The sequence below is a fragment of the Benincasa hispida genome, unplaced genomic scaffold, assembly GCF_009727055.1.
Source record: "Benincasa hispida cultivar B227 unplaced genomic scaffold, ASM972705v1 Contig66, whole genome shotgun sequence".
In the NCBI taxonomy this organism is placed as follows: Eukaryota; Viridiplantae; Streptophyta; class Magnoliopsida; order Cucurbitales; family Cucurbitaceae; genus Benincasa; species Benincasa hispida.
In genome coordinates, this window is record NW_024065007.1 from 532,681 (window position 1) to 556,430 (window position 23,750).

Sequence of the window (23,750 nt, forward strand, 5' to 3'; positions counted from 1 at the left end):
TCGCTTACCTTTTTCCTACACGATCGTTTACTTCACCTAAACGATCAAGCATTTTGTCTATACGATAGACGAGCCTATCTCCCACTTGCTTGATCATTTACCTGGAGGTGTTTATTAAACGATTGGAGCTTCGCCGGCAGTTCAAGACCCGGTTCGCTTGTGAACTGGTTTGCTCGACAGAATAATGTAATAAATATTTTTCTCATTCCGGTTTTGTATTGGTTCATCTCGGTCCATTAATCCATGGTTATATGTATGTGATGTACATTTTTTATGTCATATGGTATGCACATATAGATAAATCCCACCTTAGGTTATGCATTGGTCATGCATATTCCCTATTACATAAACCATTGAGTCAACCGATTTAAACAAGCGAACCGGGACATAAACCGTTGGGCAAAGCCTCTTCAGGTCATCGTGTAGCAACTTCTTGTGGTCGTCGAGTAACGTTGAACGAGTAACCACGATCGTGTAGCATGGATCAAGGTGTCTTTGACTATGCCATGAAGGCATGAAGGCCACTCAATCGTGTAGAACACCGGAGTAAAATGCATGCCTAAACGATCGAGTAGACAACAACTATGCGATGAAGCATGATCGTCTAAACGATCAAAGCGCAAGCATCGAGAATCACATACCGAGTCATCGAGTAGCCAGTGACATGTGATGAAGCATGCTAGCCTACTTGATCATTTAGTGCGCACGCCTACCATCCAACAAGTATCATATACTCAGTGATCATTTATCCCCATCGTTTACATGATCGAGGAGCTAATGCAAACCAATTGAGTAAACTTTTTACTTGTTCATTTAGCATCAGCCGATCGTTTAGTAAATACTACACGATCGAGTTAGAACTTTTCTACTCGATCTTTTAGCCAAATCTAAATGATCATTTAGCCTGGGCTACACGACACGACCAATGCTTGGTCTTCTTGCTCAAAGTGTACAGCATCTCCATGCTTCTTTGAAACTTCATCACGAACAACTCAAAACACTCCAAACACTTTGAATACATACTTAATTGCAAGTTAATTATGCCCGAAAATGCAGGGGCCCTTACAAATTAACTTTGAAATGTAAAAGAAAGAACTAAAATAGAGGAAATAATTTCGAAACATCCATCAAACCATCCATAAACACATTTAACTCTTAAACGCATTGTAGAACACTTAAAACCCACCAAGACTGTAAAAGAAGTTCAATACAGCAAAGGAATTTGGGATATCATAACAACCTGGTTCTGATACCAATTAAAGGAACTCTAAATAGAGATCCGGTGAGCAGAAGCGAATCGTTCCAAATTTCATTGAGAAAGAACACAAACAATTACAGTCTAAAAGAACATATTATGCATAAACTATAAATTACAAGCATGCTTCTTTGATTGAAAAAGGAATAGAGTATACAAACCTTTGGAGAACTTTTTCTTCAAGTATCCCTCGATCGTTCAGCAACTCGTTCAACAGAACGAACTCAAACGCAACGATCAGAACAACCAAGAGCACAAACTAAAGAATCCTCGATCGCTATCAAATGCAATTTGATCCTCGACCCTCGAACGGAACAAGAATACCACCACAAGAGTTACCTTGGTATTCTTGGTGTGAGAATCCAGAAGTTGTGGGCTCTATGTGACTTTGGATAGAGGAATGAAAGAGGTAGATGATTGAGTAAATGGGAGAAGAAAGAAGTCTATCGTATAGACTCGATACTCGATTATGTAGTAAGAAGAATCCTATCGTATAGACTTGCTACTCGATCGTGTAGTAATGAGTAACTATCGTATAGTTAACTCAATACTTGATCGTGTATGCTCTCTATGCTATCGTTTCGTAAATCATTTTAACTCGATAGTCTTTCTGTGAGACCAATCCGAATTAAATTCACTCACTATGATTTGGAAAACTATTTTACTTTTATCTCACAGTTACCACAAACTGCCAATAATCTCCCACTCAAGTCGGTTATTAAAGAAAAATAATAATTAATTATCATATAATTAATATATTATTAATAAATATAATAACCACCTTATCATTTTATATTTTTAACCTATAGTTTTAATATTTCATCATATGAAACATATAAATCATAGTTCTTTTTTCTATTTTTATGGTATTTAATATAAATCATATTTATATTAATTCCTCCAATTAATAATGTATCAAATACATCATATCAATTATATCACATATAATTGGATCAATTTAATTATATCATATATAAACAAATTTCCTCTTGTTAATTTGAACACTTCAAACTAACCCAAAATCTTATTCTCAACTTGAACTCATTGAGCTACTAAGGGGGGGACCTTATGGACCTGTAGCTTGAAGCTCCAACGTATGTGAATAAATGACTAAACTCTTTAATCACGAGATCCACCATCCGTTAACTGTTGGTCACTCCACTAAAGACCGATAGTTGCACTCTTCACACTACAGATATATTTCGGTATCCATTGGATATATCCAATCAATAGTGCGATGACCCTTTATAAATCGCTCATAAGTACAGCTGGGCCCATTTACCGTTTTGCCCCTGTAGTTACATCTAACTCCTTAAGTACCATTGATTCCTCTAATGAACAATAAGTCATAGTCCTACTATGACTGAGTCCTCTTTTCCCAAGAGAGGGTGTGGCCACTATGTTCAAGATCGGGAAATAGCCTTTAAGGGAGAAATTTATCTACTTACCCATGCTTCAGGGAATGAGTGAATTTCTTCTTGTGTAGCTGTGTTCCCAACTCTCCAATTAGACGAATCCTCAAAATGATAGGCTTATTGAGTTGGCAATCTGGCCACTCTCACCCATACAAATCAAAGGACCGCCCTTATGAGCAGGAGTTCCCATTCACTCAGGATTAAGGTCATGTCACCTATGGTCATCCTAGTGAAATGTAAATCTCAATTATGAATGACGTTATATAAAGAGACTAATAATTTTGTGGTCCAGTCTTATATAAACTTTTTGTATAGGATACCCATACTCGCATGTCTCCATATGAATAGTCAGGATCATACCATTTGTAGTAGTTTACAACACTTGTAACATCTACAAAGCGGGTTGTATCCGTAGTATCACTAGGATAAGGTATCCCTCTTTTATCCTTATACTATAGACTATTTAGATCATTACTTAAGGCATGATCCACTTTTATGTCTCCACATACATGCTTAAGTTACATAAAATAACCTTGGATCTTAGTTTATTGGATTGAGTAAATGTTTATAAAATAACACTTCTTATTAATAACAATGTGTTTACAGAGTGTTACAAACTACGAGACTACCAGGAGAATTAGGACACCGATCCGAATAAGAGTTTTTTGAAGATTTGTTTAGTTGGGTTTATAATCTTTCTAAGACGGTTATTTCTGTATTTATCTCAAATAAAGTCTTAACATTTGTTTGTAATATCATAGTATTTTCCTATAGAATATTTTCCTTATCTGGAAATATCCAACTGTAATATTTCGTTCGATATTTTCCTTTATTGAAGCACGAACTTCCTATTCCAAATTGGGATTTGTTTCCTTTCTTGGATTTGATTATTTAAGGAGATTTATATTGAACATTTAGGGTTGCCGCTTTTGTTAATCAAGCAAGACGTGTTTTGTTCTACAACCATTGTTGTGCACCATTGTGTTCTTGCTTGTTGCTCACTATTTCGCCATGCAAGTTCTTCATCCATTGAAATGCAATACTTTGAAGTAAATCAAAGTCTTAAAGGGAGCCTAAGCCATTGCTGCCAGAGAAGGAATTCTCATGTTGGTTTTTTTGGCCCTTAACCTCAAACTAATTAATTTTAATTAATTAATTAATATATATTTTGATGATAACAAACCCAATTTTATTTATTTATAATTTGAGTGTTTTGAAGTATCTATTGCGTAGAGCTCAAAACAACGGTTCCAATGCAATTTGAATCGCTCAAATCAGAGTTAAAATGAAGAAGATAAAGCCGATGCAAGTCTAATGGAAAAATCCTGAGCTACTGACATCGCAGAAGTTTTCTCATCAAATTGGACTAATTTAAAGGTGTCACTTGGAGTAATGGAGGAGTGACACATGGTGGGCTTTTTTTTTTTAATTGATTTTAAAATAAAATGAATTTTAAAAAAATAAATTTAATATTATTTTATGTTTGTGTCTAACAGCTAGTTTTTGACACATGTTATGTTTTTTATTTTTGGATTTATTTTAAAAAGAAAATGAAGTTCAAAAGAAAATTAATTTAATATTATATATTTTTTTTGTGTCTAATGGCTAGTTTAGTTTAAAATATCCACCATTGATTTTTCTTTTCCAAAATCTACCATTGTTACTCTCTCTACAAGCTTCTAATTTCTTTCTTTTCATCTTATTCTTGAGAGAAATTTCTATTGTATTGTGAGGATTAATGTGCGTGAGCTCAATCTTGTATACCCGCTCTTCTACATAAATCTTTTTTTTTAAATATTATTTTGATATATAAAGTACCTTATTAATTTTTTTGAAAAATTATTTGAAAAGCTTGATTGCTAGAGCTATGACAACTTTAGAAAATTCTTATGTTGATAGACCTCCATTCTTCGATGATAATAGAAATTATGATGTTTGGAGAAATAGAATGAAAACTTTTATGCTTGTTATGGATTTTAACATTTTATATGTTTGTGAGCATGATTTGTCAAAATTGGAATGGAATAATGAGTTTCTTACTTATAATGCTAAAGCAATAAATATCATATTTTGTGCATTAGATAGACAAATATGTGAAACAATTCTACATTTTGATTATGCATATGACATTTGGAATTTTCTTGATAATATGTATAGCTTAGAAAATTCTCCCTGTAGTACTAATGATCTATTTGATGTGAGGAAGAATTGTACTTCTAAAAATCAAGAAAATTTTCATGAAGTGAAGAAGAAAAAATGTGATCAATCCTCATTGTGCTTGATGGCTCATTCGGAGAATGACTCCAGAGATGAAAGTGACAAAGATGAGATAAATCAAAAATCTCTTTCGTATGAGGAATTGTATGATATTTTTGAAGATATGCAATATGATTTAGAAAAGTTTGGCTCTAAATATGTGAAATTAACAAAGAAGTTTAAAGCATTGTCTATTGAAAATAAAACTTTGATAGATAAAAATGCATATTTGAAAAATGGAGCTAATAATATGATGTTGCATAATAAAATTGATAATGGTTGTGATGAGAAAAATGTTTTGAATGATAGAATTAAGTTGCATGAAAATGAGAATGATGAACTCAAGTCTTTATCTTGTAAAGTGAAAATTATGTTGAATGATTTCAAAGATAAAAATGAGAAAACTAAATCTCTCGGTTTGAATTTGCATGGTAAAATTGCTAGTTTGAAAGATAAAATTGTTGATTTGGAAACTAGCAATATAGAACTAGAAAAAAAGAAAATTTTCTTTTATGGACAAAATCAAATTTCTTGAATGTGATATTCATGACAAAAATGATATTTTGCATATGCTTAAAGAAAAAGAATTACTTGTTAATGAAGAGCTTAAACTTGCCAAAGAGTCTCTTAAGAAATTGACTATAAGTACACAAAATTTGTATAAGATTAATGGCATTGGTAAATCTTGTAACAAGAAAAGGAGATTAGGCTATATAAAATAAAATTGTTCATCTACTTCTAAGAGTACTAGTTTTGTTAAAGTCACCCCTTGTATATCTCAAGATGGTTTACCTAGTATATCTAATTTTGTTAAAGATAAATTTGTGTTAAAGCATGAAAAAGTTAGGCATGCCCATGAAAATTCGAAATTTGTCCATAGACACTTTCATGCTATATCAAATTGTGCTCATAATGAGAACATTGTGAATAAATTTGAAAAATCAAAGTTTAGGCCTAAACATTCACTTGCTAAAACTCATTGCATGAATGGTGCTGAACTTGTGTCTAATTATAAAAAGGTTAGAGATATCCATGTAAAACCAATATTTGTACCTACTTGTCATTTTTGTGGAGTTAAATGTCATATTAGACCAAATTGTTTTTAATGAAAAATGCTCCAAGGAAAAATTTCTTTGAGAAAATGATTGTGAAAAATCAATTAGTTAAAAAGAAATTCTTATCTAATATTGTATGTTATTCTTGTGGAAAAATTGGTCATAAATATCATTTATGTTATTTGCCAATAATGAATGCTAGTAGTTTTGGAACTAATTTGAAATGGATTCCAAAGTCTTTGCTCATTAACAATGAAGAACCCAAGAAATGGGTACCAAAATCTTTTGGTTAATCTTTGTAGGTGATTTCAAGAAGCAATTGGTTGCTTGGACTTCAATTGTGGAATTAATTCAAATTAGAGCAACTAAAAAGTTTGCTTGAATCCAACAAAAAAAATTGTATATTTGGTAACTTTTTATTTTTTTGAATTAGGTAATTATGCTTTTGGTATTTCTATGAAAAGTATATCTCTTGGGTTATTTAGGAAAGTTTGAATTTGATTTCTTGAACTTCATTGATCGTTAGATTTAATGCCATGAAAAATAATTGTTATTTATCTATGTGATATTGTCTATATTGTTTATTATTTGGCTTTTTGATCAATTAGATGTTTGTCTTATCCTTGTTTTTTCTTGATAAATATCACAGAAAAGGATTGTTGGGAATGCGACCAAAGTCTCACATTGGTTAGATAAGAGGAGGATCATGGGTATATAAGTGAGGATGACTATTTCCATTGGTATGAAACTTTTTGGGGGAAACCAAAAACAAAGCCATGAGGGTTTATGCCCAAAGTGGACAATATCATTCCATTGTGGAGATAGTTTGAGGTGTCCCTATCAAGGATGTTGAGTTTGCAAAAGAATTGTCTTTGTTTTGATGATTAATAGATGTTGATTATCCTTTGGATGAAATTGATTGAAGTTTTATTAAATGTTTTTTTAGCGTGAGTTATGCACATATTATGGCTTACATTGTTGAATGAAACTTATTTTGAAGTATGTTGTATGTCCTATGTTGAAAAGAATGTGCTTTGTAATGTTATTTGGAAAAGTTGTTAAATTCTTTTTCATAGGGGAGTATTTATGGAATTGATTCTCTTTCTTGTTTCCCATTAGTATTTTGCTCAAAATTGGTAAAATTCTTACATGTGTTGTTACCATGCTTATATTGATTTGCTAATATGATTTACTATTATTTGGTATCATTTGTTTTTCAACAATTGGTGTTTATTTCATAATATTTGATATTTTGGTATCTTAATTTCACTTGAATTATCTTATCTTCGTGGTCCTTATTGATTTCTTATTAGAAAGAAAATGGTTGATTTTAGGAGTGTTACGTATTTTATATATGAATTTCATGTAAGAATGAAAATTGATTCTTATATTCATCTATTGTTGTGTATCCCTCTTATGCATATTATTTATCCTCTTAGGTGGAATTATTATATTTGGTAAAATATGTTTGATATTTCTACCCTAATATGTGCTAAAAGTCTTTTTGTCCGTTATTAAGGGGGAGTGTTCAATTGATTTCAAAAGGGGGAGAATTTTGTGAAATTTGGTCTTAAATAGAATTAAGCTTGAGCTTGGTTAATTTTTTTTTTAAGCCTCCTGAATTTAAGATATTATTTGTTATATTTTTTAGAAGGCATGTCAATATGAGAAGAAATACAAAGTATGTGCTTGTGATTCTAGAGGAAGCTTTCATGTCATTGTTTATTTTTCTTAATTGTACTTTTTGATTGATTCCAAAAGGAGGAGAGGTAATAAGAAAAATGAAAACATGTTATTGAAATATTCATTGTTTTCAATTTAATTGAAATTATATGTATGTTGGTGTGACTCTTGTTCATATTTCATATCATATACCTATTTGGATTTTATTTTTCTTGACTTGTTTGTCACTCTCTCCATGTAATTTTCTCTTTCCATTCTCTCAAACGCATGATGAGCATCGTTTCTCTTTCCATTCTCTCAAACGCACAATCAGCATCGTACCTAGGTGTGATTTTCCCTTCCTCTTCCCAACGATTCTCTTCTTATCTTCTCTTTTTTGTTCCTAGAGATTTTGTAAGAAAACAAAGCAAAATAGCTTCCTCTGTTTCTAGAGATTCTGTTTAGCCTTCAATCGATGAATGGCGCCATAATCGTCCTCTCTCGCTCCTGATTCACAAGGTTAGTAGTAAGGTTTTTTTTAATCAATTTTATTCTTGGATTTGTTGGTATCATTACAACAATTTTGGGCTTCAATGTCGGTTGAAAATAGTAGTCTCGGATGTATAATGTTGGTTAAAAAAAACGGATCTTTAATGTAAGTTTTAAACCGACATTGAAGATGGCCTACAATGTCGGTTTAAAACCGACATTAAAGGCCTCCCATTATTTTTTTATTTTATTAAAAATTCATTTCCCTCTTCTCTCAGCTCGATCTTCACCGCCTAAAACTTTACCAAAACAAACCTTCGACCAACGTGTGTTCTCTTCACTTTACCCAAACATAACTCTCTTTTCTCTCAGCTAGTCGGTTGCCTTCAGTTCGGGTTGTCATCACCAGTGCTCTCAGCTTGGTTGTGCACATCAGTTCATGGGTTATCGTCACAGGTATTCGTGGGTTCAGCTCGTGTTGTCGTCACCGGTTTTCCTTAGATCTCCATCATCGTGGGCTTCTTCCGGTGGTGGGTCATCGTCATAGGTGTTCTTCGGTCGTTTTCGGTTATGGTTAACGAGAAAAAAAGTGTGTCTTTTTTCAGTATATGAGTTTGGTTATTTATTATTTTCCCTACTTTGAATTTTTGTAAATTTGGTTATGGTAAGATCATTCAATAATTAAGAGCTTCAGCCAGTCCTCCAAATATACCGATGCCAATGATACCATCAAACTCTTGAACGGACATGTCATGCATAACATGAACGATGTAGACATGATCCGTATCACTTTGGACGAGCATATATTTGTAAGAGACAAATTTATTTATTTAGGTCGTGATGATCTGATCCAATATTGCAATATGGTTGAAATAGGCTACATGTGTATTTTGACATACATTGCGTAAATATTACTCATCTAGATTCACTCATGTATACTTTGTTTCATGTTTAAATAATAACTTTTACTTTGTTTAGGTATCTTTGGGATGAATGTGGTCGTGATACTATGAAGAAGTTTTTTATAATTGATCAAGCAAGAATATCGCCACACGTAAAGTCTCAAGATATTCGATCCAAAAATTTAGCCAATCAACTAGAATTGGCTAATTTAGACCAATTAGTCCTTATTTCATATAATATGGGGTAAGTAAATACAAGTTCTTAAGTTATTTTTAATTTGCATTATACACATACAAATATTTCAAAATTGTTGCGTATTATAGTTATCATTGGATATTGATTGTAACCAATTTACAAGAAAATTGTGTTTATGTTTTGGACTCTCTTCGAAGTAAGCTTCAAGAGGATTTTCATGAAGTTATAAATATGTAAGTGTAATTGAACTTTCTTAGCTCTTAATTGAAGTATTTATGTTTAACTAGTGTTTTCAAACTATTTAGTGGATTGAAAACATGGCAAGCCAAGCACGATCTCCAACACCATCGGTCTTCTCCAAAATGGAAACCTGTAAAGGTAAATTTGCATTCATTTTTTAACAATCTATGTTCATTCGAACATAAGAATAATTGTTTTCAACTTCTTTATATACAGTGCTCCCGTCAATTAGATTATGTAGAATGCGGGTACTATGTGCAAAAGTATATACATGAAATAGTGCATAATTCTACTACTCCCATTACTAGCCTCGTACGTAAATTATTTATTTTTTCTATACTAGCTTTAATTTAATAAATGAATGTAAACTTATGTTGAATTTATCTTTTCTTTTTTCCTCTTTGTAGTTCAATACAAAAAAATGCATATACCCAAGGAGAGATTGACATAATTCGAACCCAACGGGCAAGTTTTATTGGCCGATTTGTGTAAGAATGTAATTCTTGTTTTTTGTCTCAATAGAATATAAATGCTAGCTTAGAATGAATGCAAATTTATCTAACCATGATATATTTATTGGAAGATTTATGTATAATGTTTTTGTGTTTATGGGGTATTTGGTGTTAAATATTCATGGAATTAGTACTAATTGATATTTGTGAATGAGAGAAATGATGGCTTGGTGTAAGTATTCTATGAAAGTTTGTTATTGTTATGCAAATGTTGGTGATTAGTGTGTTTATTTCATATTTGATGAGTATATGGAATGAGACATATAATGTCGTTTTTAACTTCTTGACCGAAAATGGATTCGGCAACGGAATTTTAAAAAAAACGGACAATAATTGATAAAACGGACAGATTCTGGGCTTCAATGTTGGTTTTATTTGATTCTTGGTCTTCAGTTGCAACTGACATTAATGTCGGTTGGAAATTTGATTAAAGAGCTCTAATGTTGATTGCAACCGACATTAAAGACTGTATTATTAAAGGCAACTGACATTAAAAGGCTTTAATAACACTATCTTTAATATTGGTTTAAAACCGGCATTAAAGCTCGAAATTCTTCTAGTGTATGATCAAATTTTCTACGTTTTTAGATTTGTTCTTAGTTTTTTTTCTCATAATCTTAGATTTCATCTTTGGTTTTAGACGTAATTCTTCCTCGGTTTTTCCATTCAACTTCGTTTAAACTTTAAAGTTTGATTTAATTTGTGCTTTTTTAGTTTTCATTACTGTTGAATTAGGTGAGTTGATTTTACTAGTCAATTTGATAATTGTTGTTTAATCTATTTGATGATTTTGTTGTTTAATTGAAATTTGTTTCATTCTAAGATGAAATCTAGGGCTTCATGCAATATAAGGCATACTAGTCTATCACTTCATCCGCAAAAATTCTTCTTTTGATGCTTCATGAGTTAACTTTGGTTTTTAAGTTGAGGCTTCAATTATTTATTTATTATTTTTTTTTTTGTTTTGTAAACAATGATGTACGTTAATGATATTAGTCTATCATTGATAAACCTTTTCTTTTATCAATGTTATGGGTGTAAAGGTAAAATGTTATCAAAATTCAAGAAGCTTCACAATAAGAGTAACTTGTTTTTATGTTCTAATGTTTATTTATTTAATTAGTGAGTAATAACAAAATCTATTAATGATATACTCTATTGCTGATAAACTCCTATTAGTAATTGTTTATATTATTGATAAAAGTATATTAATAAGATACATATCGGTGATATAGTCTACTATTGATAGACTTTGAGAGTTGGATCTTCATTGACTATATTCGTCATTTTCTCGGGTTAATGCTATTAATAAAGTTGATTCAACTTGTGATCCAATATATTTCTATATTAATATGATAAAATCAATTACATACGAAGGTAATGTCAAGTCTATCACTGATATGGTCTATTATTGATGGATTTTAACATCTATTAAAGAGTCACAAATGTTTAATACTTATAAGTTTACTCAATAGATACATAAAATCACATAACTTGCAATGATTCAACATGTTATCCAACACTTTTCTATATTAATAAGACAAAATCAAGTACATGTGAAGGTAATATAATTGTGAAGTTTATCATTGATCTTTGTACTATAATTTCCACCAAACTAATGTACTACATCGTTATTGAGAGTTTTTGAGCTGCATAATCATTTATTCTAGGAGAATGTATGATTTGTTTTGGAGAAGCTTGCTTCTGGTCTTTTGCATCTTTTTTTTTCTTTGCATTCTCCTACATTTTCTTTTGACGGTTTAGGTTGTCTCTTCGACCTAATATTTTCAGTATTCTTTGCTATTTCCATAATTTTCATTTTTGTCTTTTCTTGAACAACCTGAAATGTCAATATTAAATTAGAAGTTAATAAATATATATTGAATCTATCAGTCATAAAATAATATAGCAAATAATATAGGTTTCTATCCTTGATAAACTCTAATCAACAACATAAAAAAATTGTAGTGCAACTAAGCATTTACTCACATTCCAATGAAAACAAATTCAACATCCTTTAAATCTATCATTGACAAAAACCCTATCAATGATATGTGTCTATTATTAATATACTTTTATCTTTTTCTCCAAGTCGTTACAACAATTTTACGTTATTTTTTAATTTCCATAACTCAAAACCTCCATTGTTACTCCCTTTGAGCTTTAATTTTCGTCTTTTCATCTTCTTCTTGAGAGAGATATTTTATGTTGTGAGAATTACTTTGTTGAGTGCTACGACTTGTAAATCCACTCTATTGAGAAAGTTGTAATTGTGCACTTTATTTTTATAAACATTTTGTAAGGGTTGCTCTTGATCCCAGAAAAAAGTTGTTGTAACGGTTTGATCCTCAACCGTGGAAAGGATCAGGTTCGTTCTTGCTCCTGGAAAAAGAATGTTGTAGCGATTTGACTCTAAGCTGTGGAAAGAGTGACTTCTAGTGAAGTACCCAAGAGGAGCTTGGGAAGTGGATGTAGGTCGGGTTGTGCCGAATCACTATAAAATTACCAGTGTCAATTTCTCTATCTCTCTTCTCTCTAATTTTGCAATTAATTTGTTATTATGTTTTATTGCTTGAAATTAATTGCAATTTTTGTTATTGAAATTAATTGTTCATATTGGATTATTTTGATTGGTTGTTCTTGAATTTTTACATCCATTATTAATCTTGTTATGAGAACCAATTTGGGTATTTTAAAGTAGTATTATTAACTTCTTGATTATTTTGAGTTGAACTAATTTGCATGAATTTTATTGTTCAAATTACTTGTTAGCAAAAAGTGTATTAACTTGTTTGATTGGGCTCACTTAGTAAAAAATTTTCATTAAGTTAAATAAACCATATTCACCCCTCTAGGGTTGTCATACCAATCCTACATCTCAGTCTTAGGGGGAGCTCCGCTTCAAAGAAAGAGTTTTTCATCTTAGAGAGGTCCTAAGATTCATCACTAAAAGGAGTTCGTTGACTAAGGAGAAGATAACTCAAGGAAAAAAAGTCTCACACATTGTCAGAAGTCGAAGTGTCTAACACTAATATGTTCAAACTTAGAGGGAACCTAAGAACACTTGAGAGGGAGTCTCACATCTAGAGGGAGCCTAGGTGGTTATATGTTGAGCTCTACGCGAATCTCTATAGTGATTGTGTATTATAGATAAGTACTACATTGCAAACTGCTTAACTCTTGGAAATTAATGGATTATCTTTTCTGGACACACTACCCCCAAACATAGGTGGATTATCACCAATCTAGGTTACCAACTTCTATGTGTCTTTATTTGTGTACTTGTTGTTAGTATTTTTATTATTACAGTGTTTGTCAGTGCTTTCCGTGTAATATCCATATTTCGAGTGGGTAAATCATCCTATTGCTTTTTCATCTCTCTTAGACGGTTATTTCTCTCTATATAATTTTCTCTTTCTCTATTTTTTTTTTTAAATCTCAAATGTAATTTTGTTAGTAATTTGAAGATTCTAAAACTACCTTTGAAAACAAATATCAATCATTTAAAAAATATTTTCAGTCAAATTTAAATTATCTCTATAAGTATGGACCCAAATATTAACCTGAATTATGATACTCTTATCAAAAACTAATTAAAATTAAATAGTAGCTCAAAATACTTATTATAAAAGTTAATCTCAAACATGTCATTAAATAATTGAAAATTACTTTTATTTTGATTGCACAAAATCAATAAAAAAAAAAATTCATGAACCAAACATTGAAATCATTGTATGAAAATCAGTTTCCCATTGACCTCTCGTGTGTCGTCTAGTTGCAAACAAAGACTTGACTCAAGTAAACGGAAAGGACAAGTCGTTGTTGAAGCATGATGATTGATTTTCAAAAAACCAGTTTCCTCCATTAAAACCACGACGTGCCTTTACTAATTCCTCCATGGATCCACAACTCTTCAAGGCCGCCACAAATGGCGACTTGGGTCATCTCCAGAATCTAACACCACTTCAGAAATCACTCCTTCCATTTCAATTTTCCCCAAATCACAACACTCCCCTCCACGTCGCCACCGAATTCCGCCAGCTGGACTTCGTCAAAGCCGTCGTACGCGACTACGAAACGCTTCTATGGCTGCAGAACGGCGCCGGCGACACCGCGCTGCACGTCGCAGCCAGGGAAGCTCTGGGTGAATTTGTCGAATTTTTCATCGGAGTTTCACCGAGGCTCCTCCGGATGGTGAATTTCGAAGGCGATACGGCTTTGCATTGCGCTGCGAGAATTGGGAGTTTGATATGTGTGGAGAAGATGGTGGAAGCGGACCCGGAGCTGTGCGGCATCGTTAATAATAACGGTGAATCTGCACTATACTTGGCGGTGGCTGCCGCATATTGGGAAGTTCCTGAGGTTATCATTCGTGAGGCGAAATTGTTGGCTTCGTATAAAGGAGCTAAGGGTTTAACTGCATTGCATCCAACTCTTTTCTTTCCCAATTATGGTAACATCTTATAAACCTCTTCTCAATTTCTTTTTCTCAACCCTCAAAATAGAAAATCTCTACCATTCATTTTGTTTGCATAAATGAAAATTTCCATTGTAGCACTAAGTTTAAAATGTTGATGTCAATAAAATGGTTAACGTCTCATTACTTTCGTTTAAATTGTCGATGTCAACCGATATATTCGAAAAAAAATTGTTAAATGAAAATATATATATATATACATATATATGTTTTTCTTTTTTTAGAAAAATATATGTTATTTTAAATAAGTTAAAATGTTTATACTTATATTATATTTACATGAGGAAACATTCTGTTGTTTATTTTTATATTTTATCAACTATCTTAAAATGATACAGTAAAAATTTTGATTCACCATTTATTTAATATCAAATTCATGAAAACATGGAAGTATTAGAAATGTCACTGTAATACCATATTAGTATATACTTTTTGTGTAATTCAACATTTGACGATTTCTTATTTGATCTTTTGTGTTCCACACCATTCTTATTATCTCATCTTTTGTGTTCCACACCATTCTTAAGTTTTTTTTTTGAATGGTAAGTAATGAGGGGGAGTTAATATGAAAAAAAATTCTTAACTCACATAGTATTAGAAATTTAAAAAAAAAAAAAAAAACAAAAAAAAGCACATATAGTTTTAGATTAAGGTTTTTCAAAAGAGACTTTAATAATGTTTCTTTAAAGTATTTGTTGACTAAAATAAGAATGGTGTAAAGAAGACAGATTTTTTTTTTGGGAGAGTATAAGATAAAGATTTTGTGGTGGTGTACAACGGGTCAAATTGTCAAAATAAATCAAATTAATATTTTTTTTTTTTGACTTGTTTTTAACTGTCCTTTTGTTTCTGTTACTTTAATTTATTTAGGATTTAAATTACAAATTTAATAGATAAACTTTAGGGTTTGTTTATTTCATCTTAAAATTTAAAAATGTTTATAAGAAAAAATTAATTTATATCTCCTAATTGTAGAATGGTCCTCTTCATTATGCTTCACTATAGGAAAAACCTCAAATTTCCTGCTTCTTCATTCTTTGTTTGAATATTCATGATTTTGGATGGCTTTCAAATCATAAAAATCTTCAAATAAATTCCATTATTTGTAATTACAAGAAAGAAATAATTTATAATTTTAAGTGATTTCAAATCTTGTGCTTTTACACATAAATTTTCTTTAGCTAAAATCACACTCAAGTTTTCCACAATTTCAGATGATTTAAGATAAATTTACATATTTAACATTGTCATATTTTAATATTCTCTATTAACAAATTAGAATTAGAAGGGTACTTTATTAAAAAAAAAATTAATATTTTTTTCAGCTAATCCAAATAATCTTCCTATTTCCATATTGATGAAAAGAATTCAAATCATTTTTTAAATTGAAAATTTTTAATAGAACTCCTTTTTTTCTTTTTTTTTTTTTTTTTTTGGCAATTGCAACTTTAATTTTAAAAAAATTTTAAAATGAGGCACATATGCCTAGGTTTTGCTTTTTTGCTAACATGTCAAAAAAACTTCCGCTTGAAAATTTAATTACTATCTGATTTTTATGTGATTGTTATGTGATTGCTATGTGATTGTCACACCTGCAATTACAAAAAAGTTGAAGTCATGGCTTTAGTTTCTTAAAATGTATTTCCAATACAATGTAATTTTCTTTTTTTTTTTCTTTATTCTTTCCTTTTTAGTAGAGCATGGATATTTGAACTCTCAACTTCATAAAGTCTACATGAAAATTATAATAGGGAGTTCAACTTTGCCAAAGTGAACTCAACTTGTAGTTATTAGATGGCAAGATAATGCATCATATATATGTGTGTGTATATACTAATTTTAAGAAAACAAAATACACCCTCCTTTCCTTCAACACTTTCAACCTAATAAAAACAGAGTACATGCAAATTATAGCAGAGAGAATTATATTCAATTAGTGAGCATATGTCACACCCGGCCCCAAATTAACCTATCTGAATTAATTAGGACGGACTACAACAACAATGACCTCGAACATGGAATAAAGCCTACCGTCAAACTCTCTTTTAATTTAAATTAAGTTTCAAGTTCAATGAGAGTTTGATCGTAAACTCCACTGCACGCGATCTACTGTCGTCGCAGTCCTCGACCATGCTTTGGATCATTTCAATAGAGTAATCTAGGACGGAATGTGAAAGCTTAATTTAGTGGTAATTAGCTTGTATCCTCTCTCTCTTGAGGTTGCAGATTTCATCGGCCTATCTCTCCATTATATATTCAACAACTCAAATAAAATAAAATCAGTTGAGACATTAATTCCATTTTTTTTTATGTATCAGAGTTTAAAATAATCGAATTACTTGTGGAGTGGAGGAAAGAAATGATAAAAGAACAAGATTGTTTAGGATTGACTCCTCTCCATTATGCTTCACTCTATGGAAGAACAAAAGCAATAAATCTATTCCTTCAAAACGAAAGCTCTTCCATTTACATTTTAGACAACAATGGAGAATCTGCTCTACACATTGCTGCATTTGAAGGCCATAAGGATGCAGTGGAAGAGATTTTAAATTGTTGTCAAGATTCTTGCTATCTTGTTGATAACAAAGGTCGAACAGCTCTTCATGCTGCAGTTTTGGGTGATCAAAGAAAAGTTGTTAGGTTGATATTAGGAAGGGCAATGCAAGGAAGGGTAATGAATAAAGCTGATGGTGATGGAAATATGGCATTGCATCTTGCAGCATTTCACNTAATAAAAATAATAATAATAATAATAATAAAAGGGAAGAATCTCGCTCGAAATCCTCTCGCTGGTGTCGCTCTCTCCCACAATCTCGCTCGAAATGCTCTCGCTGATCTCGTTCTCTCCCATGATCTCGCTCTCTTCCACAATCTCGCTCTCTCCACTCTCGCTCTCTCCCACTTTCTCGCTCAAAATCTCGCTCTCTCCCACGATCTCACTCTCTCCAGAGTTGCTCTCTCCTAAAATCTCGCTCTCTCCACTCTCGTTCTCTCCCACTTTCTCGCTCAAAATCTCGCTCTCTCCAACAAACTTCAGTCATAATTGCAAGCACTGCAAACAGAAGATTATGAAAGGAGAGGAACTTGTGAACTTAGTCACCGCCTTGGTACCTTTAGAGACAACGTGCTTGGCCAATTCTCGAAGATATTGTTGATGAAGTTGTTCATCATACCCATGGCCTTGCTGGAAATACCAATGTCTGGATGAACTTGCTTCAGCACCTTGAAGATGTAGATCTTCTACGTTTCTACACTCTTCTTTGTCCTCTTCTTCTTGTTGTCTTCGGCAACAGAGATCATTCCTTCTTCAGCTGTTAAACAAATCGAATTCGATTCTTAAATTAAGTTCCTGGTGAAGTTGGTAGGGTATCACCATGAAGTTGGTAGGGTATAGTTGGTGATGGCCTGGTATTGCTAGTAATGGCTTGGTATCGCTAGTAGTGGCTTGGTATCGCTAGTAATAGCCTGATCTCGCTGGTAATGGTTTGGTATCGCTGGTAATGGCCTGATCTCGCAAGTAATGGCTTGGTATCGCTGGTAATGGCCTGATCTCGCTAGTAATGGCTTTGTATCGCTGGTAATGGCCTGATCTCGCTGGTAATGGTTTGGTATCACTGATAATGACCTGATCTCGCTAATAATGGCTTGGTATCGCTGGTAATGGCCTGATCTCGCTAGTANTAAAATCAGTTGAGACATTAATTCCATTTTTTTTTATGTATCAGAGTTTAAAATAATCGAATTACTTGTGGAGTGGAGGAAAGAAATGATAAAAGAACAAGATTGTTTAGGATTGACTCCTCTCCATTATGCTTCACTCTATGGAAGAACAAAAGCAATAAATCTATTCCTTCAAAACGAAAGCTCTTCCATTTACATTTTAGACAACAATGGAGAATCTGCTCTACACATTGCTGCATTTGAAGGCCATAAGGATGCAGTGGAAGAGATTTTAAATTGTTGTCAAGATTCTTGCTATCTTGTTGATAACAAAGGTCGAACAGCTCTTCATGCTGCAGTTTTGGGTGATCAAAGAAAAGTTGTTAGGTTGATATTAGGAAGGGCAATGCAAGGAAGGGTAATGAATAAAGCTGATGGTGATGGAAATATGGCATTGCATCTTGCAGCATTTCACGAGTTTTATGATATCATTGAAATACTTGCTACTGATGTAAATGTGGACTTGAATGCTAAGAATAAGGAGTTCTTGACAGCATTAGATTTCTTCAATAAACATGACCAGGTATGACTCTTTCTTTAAGCTTTTTTTTTTTTTTTCTTTTTTCAAAGATCAATATCGGTTGTGGAGATTAGAACCATAGATCTTTTAGTCGAGGTAGTGCATGTTTTATGTCTGATGAACTATTTCAAACAACTATCTTTCTTTTTTAATAAATAAATTAATAACTACACTCATCTTCATCGATCTTCAAGTATCTTTCATCAAGTTGTACAAAGATAGTGTAGCCCATACTACATCCAAGGTTTCCTTAAAAAAAAATTTAAGTTGAGTTCTTGAACATTCATATGTTTGTATTTACAGATTATTGAACTTTTAAATGCACGAGTAGTCTTTGTGAACTTTCGGTATTGTATTTAATGTGGTCTTGATTTGTTCAATTAAAATTAATGAATCTTTTTTTAATAAATACTAAGGTCGAGGGATCAGTAGGTGCACTCGAATATCTCAATTAAGTTGCACTCTCCTCATGCACCGGTTAAAAGTGATTCATTGATTAAAATTAATGAATCTGTTAGAGTTAAGTTTGAATTTTATGTCTAATAGACATCAAAGTCTCATTTGATAATAACCATGCATTTTACTTTTTATTTTCAGTTTTTAAAAGTTTTGCTTGTTTTATCCCCTTTCTATAAGAACAAACGTTTGACTTCTAAGTCAATTTAAAAAAACAATCTAATTCTTTTTTTTCAAACTCAATCTTGGTTTTTTAAATTCGCGTTTTTAAAAAAGTATGTATTAAATTATAAGAGAAAACTATTTGTAGTAGTAGTGGTTCATTTATTCTCTAAAAAAAGCCAAATCAAACAAATGGCTTCCAAAATTGTGAGCAATAGGGTTCATGAATTAAAAAAAAAAATGTTGAATAATAGGTCAAAATTTCAAGTTTGAGGGCATGTTACACTGTTTTTCAAATTCTAGAAACCTAACAAATACAAAATTAAAAAGCCGAATAACAAATTATTAGATAGAGAATTGAAGTTTTAAAGACTTATGAAATATTTAGATACACCCATTAAAAAAATTTTAAAATTTTTGGACCTATCATATACTCAAAATTAAAAATTCTCTATCACAAACCCTATTTGATACTTCTAAAGTTTGATACTTTTTAAGAATACTTTTTAAAGTTGTGATATATCTATCTGAAAGTTCATCACGAACTCTATTAGATGCTTTTTATAAACTTTATTGATTAAACTTGTAATTTACGTTTTTTATTATCAGGAAGGATTAAGAGCAGCAATAATCCGAAACCTTCTTGAGGGTCGAACTGGACCAATGACAATGCAACACTTGGCTGAGGAAAAGATAAAAAAGATGAACCAAGAAATTAAAATAATGGATGATCATGATAATTCAAATGAAGTGGGCAAAACAGATGGAAAAATGAAGAAAGGGAGTTCATATAATACAGAAAAGCAAAAGGCATTAGAAGTGAATCTATTGGTAGCAACTTTAGTAGCCACAGTTACATTTGCAGCAGGATTCACAATGCCTGGTGGATACTTTGAAAACATTGGACTATCGATTCTTAGTGACAAAGGAGGTTTTAGAGTGTTTGTAATTTTCAACACAATAGCATTTTGTTGCTCAGTTTTTGCAGTGCTTCTTCATTTCCACACTTCAATTACAGACCATTATCAAAGAGTAAGGTATATGGGCATTGCTGGAAGTTTCACTAGTATTGCTATTGTTGCAATGGTCATAGCATTTGCTTCAGGAACCCATGTTGTGATAGCAAATTCAAAAGCATTTTCCCTATCTCCTTTTTTGATTTGTGGGGGATTTTCTTTTCTTTACTTTGCTATTCCTTTTTGTGATCCCGGTGTTGAGGGATATTCATTTCTTCATACACCTCAAAGGTTCATAAGACGCAAGATAGTTCGATATATAAGATATGAAGAATACTGATATTATTGCAATGAAATAAAATTACTATGATTATGATTTTATTATTTTAAAATTCTTGTGTAGTATGTGATTAATTAGTCAATGCATTGTTATTGATTAGAAATACGAACGACTATTATTATGGTAATCATCTACACTTCATTTTTTATTTCAGATAAAAGTAAACAATTATATTGTTGAGTTTTTAATTCTAATTTCAAATAACTCTTAGTAAACTAAACTACATCAATGTATGAGGTTTTGATTCCAATTCAGTACCAACTTCTAGTAAATTATACCATCCACGAAGACAAGAAACCAAGGTTACAGGCAGTGAAGTTGTCGACTTCTGTCTATTATGATGTTGTAACTACTAGAGCTTCATCGTTGACCATTGCGCAAAAAAAAATGTGAGAATAACGTAAGAGAAATGAAGTAAAAAAGAGAGAGCAAGGCATTAGTTCTGTAATAACTTTGAAGAAGAAGTAATATAAAAGAGACCCTCCCGATTTGCACAGAGGACGTAGGCCTTTGGCCAAATCACTTAAACTTCTGTGTTCTTTCTTTCTAACTCTACGATCGTATAGAATTTACTAAAGTATCATTTACATGATCATGTAGTTCCTATCGCATCGTGTACACGATCGTCTAGCTCTTCAGCTGTCGTCTCTACGTTCGTTTAGCTCTAGTCAACTGTCATCTACACGATCGTCTAGCTCTTCGTTCTATCGTTTACATAATTGAACTATTGTTTAGTTCTTGTGGCTTCGTCTATACGATTGAGCTGCCATCAAGTAAATGACAAAGGAGTTTTCAAGCCTCAAGCATACAGCCTCCCCTGACGTTTGAATTGTTCTTAACCGTTAATTCTGAGTAATTTGTGATTGTGAACGAGAAGATCTTAGTCATCTGAGACAACACCATTGATTTTTATTCCAATTTTAGTTCATTTTGATTTCTTGTAACCAAACAAGTCTAAGGGTAAAAGTGTAAAATAATCTTTTAGACTATAAGAAAAAAATTAAGAATCGACTAAAATGGAGAGAAAAAAAGTGAGCATATAGCTTAGTGGTAATCAATATGTATTCTTCCTTTTGAGGTCATATTCAAGTTCTCATACCCACATCTTGGAATAGTGGTAATTAATACTTTATTCATATTTTTACTTTATTAAGTAAATTAAAAGATATATATGATCAATAATCGAGTAGCTTGTTCAAAGTTTCAAGACATATTTTTGTTAAATTTCAATTCACTTAAATGTTTCTAGTTATTCATACTATTCCAAGCTTTTCTTTTCCAACATTAAAACTCCAATACCACCTCTTACATCCTCCCCCTTCAAAAATAGGTCATACATCTCATCTTAATGATGAAGAAAAGGATGTGTAATTACTATTTACCTAATTATTGAAGCTGATGGATATTTAAGCTTGTAGGAAAAGGGTCCTATCCCAATAATAATAGTGTAGTTTATGGGCCCTATGTCTTAATTTTGCTACTTAAAAGACAAATTATATCTAGATAAATTATTGATGAAGTTATTGAAGTTGTTAATAACATATCTCAATTACAAGATAAATAAATTATGGGGTTAATTAATTTTTGGGAGAAAAGGGTGTCCTAATTTTTAAAGCTAGATGGTTTTAATGATATGTGTTGAATGAGAAATTTTGGACCAATCACAGTCACCACGTCGTTTGCTAAATTAACGATGAATTTTTAAATCGACTTTGGGTCCAATTAGAAGTTGGCACATGTCCCGAACTGAATTGAAGATAAGTTTCGATGACGTCACCCAGATGAATTAGATGAGATTAAATTGGTTCGATTTGATATTACTATTTGGGCTTAAAGTCCAACTTACAAAAAAAGTTGAATTAGACTCAAATTCCAGATCAAGCTCAAAATCAACTAATTGGGCCCAAGGGTCAGGCCCATGGACCATCCAAACCCACAAAGCCCACCTGAGAACTCTATAAATAGAGAAGTTCTCTTCATTTGTAAGGGCAGCATTTTCTACACTTAAAAGACCAAGAGAGAATTCTTTAACAAGCAGAGGACTCCTGAAGACTTCAAGCTTCCAAGACTCCTGAAGCTGCACTCCTATAAGGCAGAAGACCTTTGAAGATACAAATACTCTTCCAAGACTTCTACTTCAAGCTTCTAAACTCCTGAAGCTACACTCCTATAAGGCAGAAAGACCTTTGAAGATACAAATACTCTTCTAAGACTTCTACTTCAAGCTTCAAGACTCCTAAAGCTACTCCTAGAAGGCAGAAGACCTTTGAAAATACAAATACCCTTCCAAGACTTCTACTTCAAGCTTCCAAGACTCCTGAAGCTGCATCCTATAACAGAAGATCTTTGAAGATACTAAAACTCTTCCAAGACTTCTACTTCAAGCTTCCAAGACTCTGAAGCTGCACTCCTATAAGGCAGAAAGATCTTTGAAGACACAATACTCTCCAAGACTTCTACTTCAAACTTCCAAGACTTCTGAAGCTGCATTCCTATAAGCAGAAGACCTTTGAAGACACAAATACTCTTCCAAGACTTCTACTCCAAGCTTCCAAGAGACTTTCTACTTCAAGAACGTTCGGTGTTTCCTTCTCCAAGTCAAGCATATTCACCCAACTGAGAAAGAATCAAAAGATCAAATATAAGAGATCGAACCAATCGCATCAAATCAATTCAACATCAACAACCAACTCAAGTTCAACTCCAGAAAAACGTTTCTTCGGAAACCTCGTGTGAAAAAATTGGCACGTCCAGTGGGACATCTCTACCTCTCATTCTCTCTCTGTCATCCAAGTCTAACAAATCTACAAATGGCACCAAAGAAAGTTGCATCTAAAGCTACCATCGCAGCAACACTTACATAAGCTTCTGTCATCACGGAGAAATCTCGGACCAACTGATGGAATCTCCTAAAGCGGATCTCATCAGAAAAAATTCCTTGTTGACAACTATGCTTCTGCTACTGATCTATCAGAGAAAGAATCACATCTTGAGTAGTGTCTGTCATGATGACTGACGTAACGACTGAGTTGACCAATGGCAGAGATGGGGTAAAGATACAATTCCTAATGAAGACTATAGAGGAGCGAGATCATGAAAATCGTTCGCTTTAAGAGATCAGATACAGGCTCGAGTAA

General features: G+C 32.3%; 1 protein-coding gene across 1 annotated transcript; it reads left to right on the top strand.

The window, feature by feature from the left end:
* The first annotated feature begins 13,830 nt into the window (after positions 1-13,830).
* LOC120069883 (ankyrin repeat-containing protein At5g02620-like) lies at positions 13,831-20,665 on the top strand. Its single transcript, XM_039021704.1, has 3 exons — positions 13,831-14,435; positions 18,185-18,702; positions 19,927-20,665. Exons 1-3 carry the CDS (start codon positions 13,880-13,882, stop codon positions 20,611-20,613), a joined length of 1,761 nt encoding a protein of 586 aa, XP_038877632.1. The 5' UTR covers positions 13,831-13,879; the 3' UTR covers positions 20,614-20,665.
* Positions 20,666-23,750: the final 3,085 nt, after the last annotated feature.

What these genes read in the sequence shown, in the direction of transcription:
- LOC120069883 (XM_039021704.1), top strand. Translation starts at nt 13,880, where the DNA reads ATGGATCCACAACTCTTCAAGGCCGCCACAAATGGCGACTTGGGTCAT. An exon ending in TCTTTTCTTTCCCAATTATG is followed by an intron (nt 14,436 to 18,184) that starts GTAACATCTTAT and finishes TTTATGTATCAG; the next exon opens with AGTTTAAAATAATCGAATTA. An exon ending in TCTTCAATAAACATGACCAG is followed by an intron (nt 18,703 to 19,926) that starts GTATGACTCTTT and finishes TTTTATTATCAG; the next exon opens with GAAGGATTAAGAGCAGCAAT.